Below are 3,752 nucleotides of genomic sequence, written 5' to 3' on the forward strand. Positions count from 1 at the left end.
ATGGTTTGTGCATAATGTATGGATACATCATTCAAACGATTTGATAGCAATATTAATTTACTAACAATAAAACAACTAGATTGTTGCGAACAAAATATAGTGATAAACAAACATAAAATAATATTGTATTTAAAACATTGGAAAAATAGTTTTGTATGTAAAATTAAAAAGTTCAAAATTCAATTGTATTTGTTCTATCTCTTAAAATTTCCAAAATAATAATTAATCATCTTTCATATAGTTTCCAACAATTTTTTATTTAGAAAAAAACACTATTTTTTTTTCTTGAACCTCACAAGTGGTAATTAAAATAGAGAAGTAAACAATAAAATACACATTTTTTCCTTTTTTTTCTTTTTTTCCTCTCTTAAAATAATATATCCAATATTAATTTTATATTTTAATCAGAAGCAAATGGGTTGAATTTCACAACCGGAACGCAATTGAGCGGGTGGGCCATGGGCAACCCGAGACCCGATCCGATTTCCATATTCGCCTTTTTCTCCTCTTTGCCGTCCACTTTCCAGTCAAAGCATTGAACCATGGCGGCGATTACGACGGTGCTGGTGGTGAAAGCCAAGGTAGACCCGGGACAGCCGCGCCGTCCGCCGCCAAATGGAACGAAATTGAAATTTTGGCCCTTAATTTCGTACTGGATCTGCTTCATGCTGTCGCCTTCCTTGGCCTGTGATATGAATCTCTCCGGCCGGAACTCGTTGGGATCTTCCCAGGAATTGGGATCTCTCATAATGGCGAAGAGATTAACGCCTACCATGGTGTTTTCCGGTATGTCGTAACCGTTGATTTTGCAGCTTTGTGGACAACTCCTCATCGCCACCGGCACCGCCGGGTACATTCTTAGGCCTTCCTTCACCACCGCCTACACAATTTTCAGTTCACACTATTTAACTAAAAATAAGAGACATTTTTCACAAAAATTCAAATTATTTACAAAATAACTATCTAAACTGTTAGACGATGTGAAAATAGTTTCAATCTTTTTTTAATAACTAATTTGTAAAATATCAAATCTTTTCAAACGAAAAAGTAAATTGTTTTTTTTACTTAGTTTCCTCCATGATAGAGGCAGGATTTAAACCTTACTTGCAAGTAGGGCATATGGGGAACGTCGTTTTCCTGAACAAGTCTCGAGTCTCCGACAACGGAGAGTATCTCTTCTCTTAGCTTTTTGAGCTCTTTTGGGTGGTTGATTAGCTCTGCAATTATCCATTGCATCACCTCCGTCGACGTTCCGGTCCCGCCGACGAAAAGATCCTACGAATTAAACACCTCAATTTAACAGACTAATACAATAATAATGACAGATACACAAAACGACATTTGTTACAATTTAAACGCCATTTTCTTTCTCTTCCTTGCCGCCACCGGCCGGCAGATAATACACGTCCGACAATAATCAAATTATTGAATCAATCATCATTTGAAAATAACTAATATATTTCTAATGGTTTAAATATAGCATTTGAAGACTATTTATTCTTTTTATTTATAAAAAGCAAAATAATAGCAATAACTATTTAAATTTATAGATTAAAACGATCTAAAATGTGAAGTGTATAAATTTGACAACCCACTTTTTACAAATGAAGGCAACAACCTTTGAAATTATAGTAATGTTAAATATGTGAGTATAAAATACTAAGATTCCTTCCATAAATCTAATATGATCAACCATTAATGCTTCAAACTGAAATAAACATACTTTAATTTTTGTCAAAGTTCAAACTTTAAAGAAAACTAATTAAACCCCAGATCCATATTTTTCTCTTGTTCAAAGTATGATATTCCAAACCCCCTTTTTCTCTCTCTTTTCTTTTGATTAACAAAATGACAAGAAAAATTAAGGAAAATTTATTTACATAGAAAGGAAAAGCATTTCATGTGTCAATAAAAACAGAAAAATAGATGATGCAAATAAGTTATTAATAATGAGAAGAAAAAAACAAACTTACCAACAAGAAAGCCTTCACATTTGTTCTAGTAATCTTAAACTCCGCTTGACTATCTTGATGAACCTTCAAGATTATATCCATTAAATCTCTGTCTTCTCTGTCAAAACCTTCTACCTTCCCTCTCTCTTCATGTTGCTTTAATGCTTTTTCTAATATCGCATCGTACCTGTAAGAGTTGTCTCGTCATATTTAGTCAAATACGTATATATGATCATATACGATCAAAATGATCCAAGTTATGTCCTTTGTACCTCATCGTCACGTCAATGGCTTGTTTTCCATACACCCAAAATGCCACCCTTTTCAGCGGCCATCCCACCACGTCGCCGAAGGCTACTTTTGCTCCAACCTCCATTGTATCTTTTACTAGTTGTCGAATCTTTTCGGATTCGTCACTGTCATCTGCGCACCTTATGCTCATCATCATCCTGTTGAAATTTAAAAACAAAAAAGTTAAAATTTACTACAACTCATATCAACTTAATTCTTTTAGTTCAAAAGTTGTTATTTGTTCAAGTCATTCTCTTCGATCTATCGTGATAGACTATAGTGCGGATAGTTAATATCAACCTGCAAATGCTATTGTTGGTTAGTTTCATGAGCTCTGCACCAACATCAACGAGCTGGTTGTTGTTGGCAGCAGCCACCATTTTTCGCAAGAATCTCAAAACCTCTTCATACCGAACAGCGCGTGATCGTTCAACTTGTTTCGGTGCAAGAAGCTCGGTCATGGTGAGCTTCTTCATGAAACGCCAATAGTCACCGTAAGGAGCGGCGAAGAATCCAGAGCTGCCATAGGGGGTTTCATCGCTGAAGGCAAACTTTGGACGAGAAGAAAAGGCGAGATCTTGAGTCTTAAAGACTTCGGTAGCGAGGGAAGCGGAGGAGACGACTATGCAACGGACAGCACCAAGTTGGAGGCAGAGAAGTGGGCCAAATTTGGAGGAGAGGGCAGTGAAGGACTTGTGGAGGGAGGGAGAGAGGAGGTGGAGGTGACCAAGAATAGGGATGGACGGGGGGCTCGGCGGGAGGCGGCGAAGATTGGAGGAGGATTTGGTGGTTTTTGATCTATGGAAAAGATATTGGAGGAGGAGAGTTGAGATGAAACAGAAGATGAAACAGAGGATGTAGGTGTTTGTTTCTGTCATATTTCTCTCTTTTCTTGTTGTTGTTTTGAGTTGAGAAGTTGAGAGAGAGATGAGAATGAAGTTAATGAAAGATGGAATGAATCAATTTTGTTGTGTCATCTCGTTTGAGACCCTTCCTTTCTTCTCTTTTATTTATAGAATTCATAGACTTTGGATCTCTCTCACCCTATATGTGATTTTGAGATTTCAAATGAGTCCCTTCCATTTATACTCCAATTATTTCATTTAGTGACCAAATTTATAATGAAAATATCGACTACCATTTTAAGACAATATTAAATCTAAGTATGTTAGCATGACAAATAATATTTATAACTTGTTAGGAGACATGAATAATATTTTAATCTACATAAAAAAAATAGTTATCAAAACCATATACTTTTTTAACTTGTATCATATAATTAGTGAGTAGTTTTGAGGATCTCCTTTTAAAAAAATTAAGAGATTTCACCGTTTTTATAAAGATAAATGATTTCGAAATGGTATCACATGTTATCTATTAGTAATAGTTATAATTAGACTCTAAAACTCATCAAAGTTACAATAGTTATAGAGATTGAACCGCCAAAATGATAAAAATCAAATTTATCCAATCATTACCGTTCTTACAATTATGTACGTTTAAAGGTCT

General features: G+C 35.2%; 1 protein-coding gene across 1 annotated transcript; it reads right to left on the reverse strand.

The window, feature by feature from the left end:
* Positions 1–345: 345 nt before the first annotated feature.
* LOC101202741 (cytochrome P450 705A12) lies at positions 346–3,294 on the reverse strand. The gene is made up of 5 exons (XM_004135866.3): positions 2,544–3,294; positions 2,225–2,401; positions 1,974–2,139; positions 1,105–1,275; positions 346–880 (listed from the first exon to the last, which is right to left on the reverse strand). The coding sequence occupies exons 1-5, from the start codon at positions 3,119–3,121 to the stop codon at positions 401–403; spliced, it is 1,572 nt and encodes a 523-aa protein (XP_004135914.1). The 5' UTR covers positions 3,122–3,294; the 3' UTR covers positions 346–400.
* Positions 3,295–3,752: the final 458 nt, after the last annotated feature.

Source organism: Cucumis sativus, chromosome 7, assembly GCF_000004075.3.
Source record: "Cucumis sativus cultivar 9930 chromosome 7, Cucumber_9930_V3, whole genome shotgun sequence".
Taxonomy (NCBI): Eukaryota; Viridiplantae; Streptophyta; class Magnoliopsida; order Cucurbitales; family Cucurbitaceae; genus Cucumis; species Cucumis sativus.

What these genes read in the sequence shown, in the direction of transcription:
- LOC101202741 (XM_004135866.3), bottom strand. Translation starts at nt 3,121, where the DNA reads ATGACAGAAACAAACACCTACATCCTCTGTTTCATCTTCTGTTTCATC. An exon ending in GCCATTGACGTGACGATGAG is followed by an intron (nt 2,140 to 2,224) that starts GTACAAAGGACA and finishes CAACTCTTACAG; the next exon opens with GTACGATGCGATATTAGAAA. An exon ending in ATGTGAAGGCTTTCTTGTTG is followed by an intron (nt 1,276 to 1,973) that starts GTAAGTTTGTTT and finishes TTTAATTCGTAG; the next exon opens with GATCTTTTCGTCGGCGGGAC.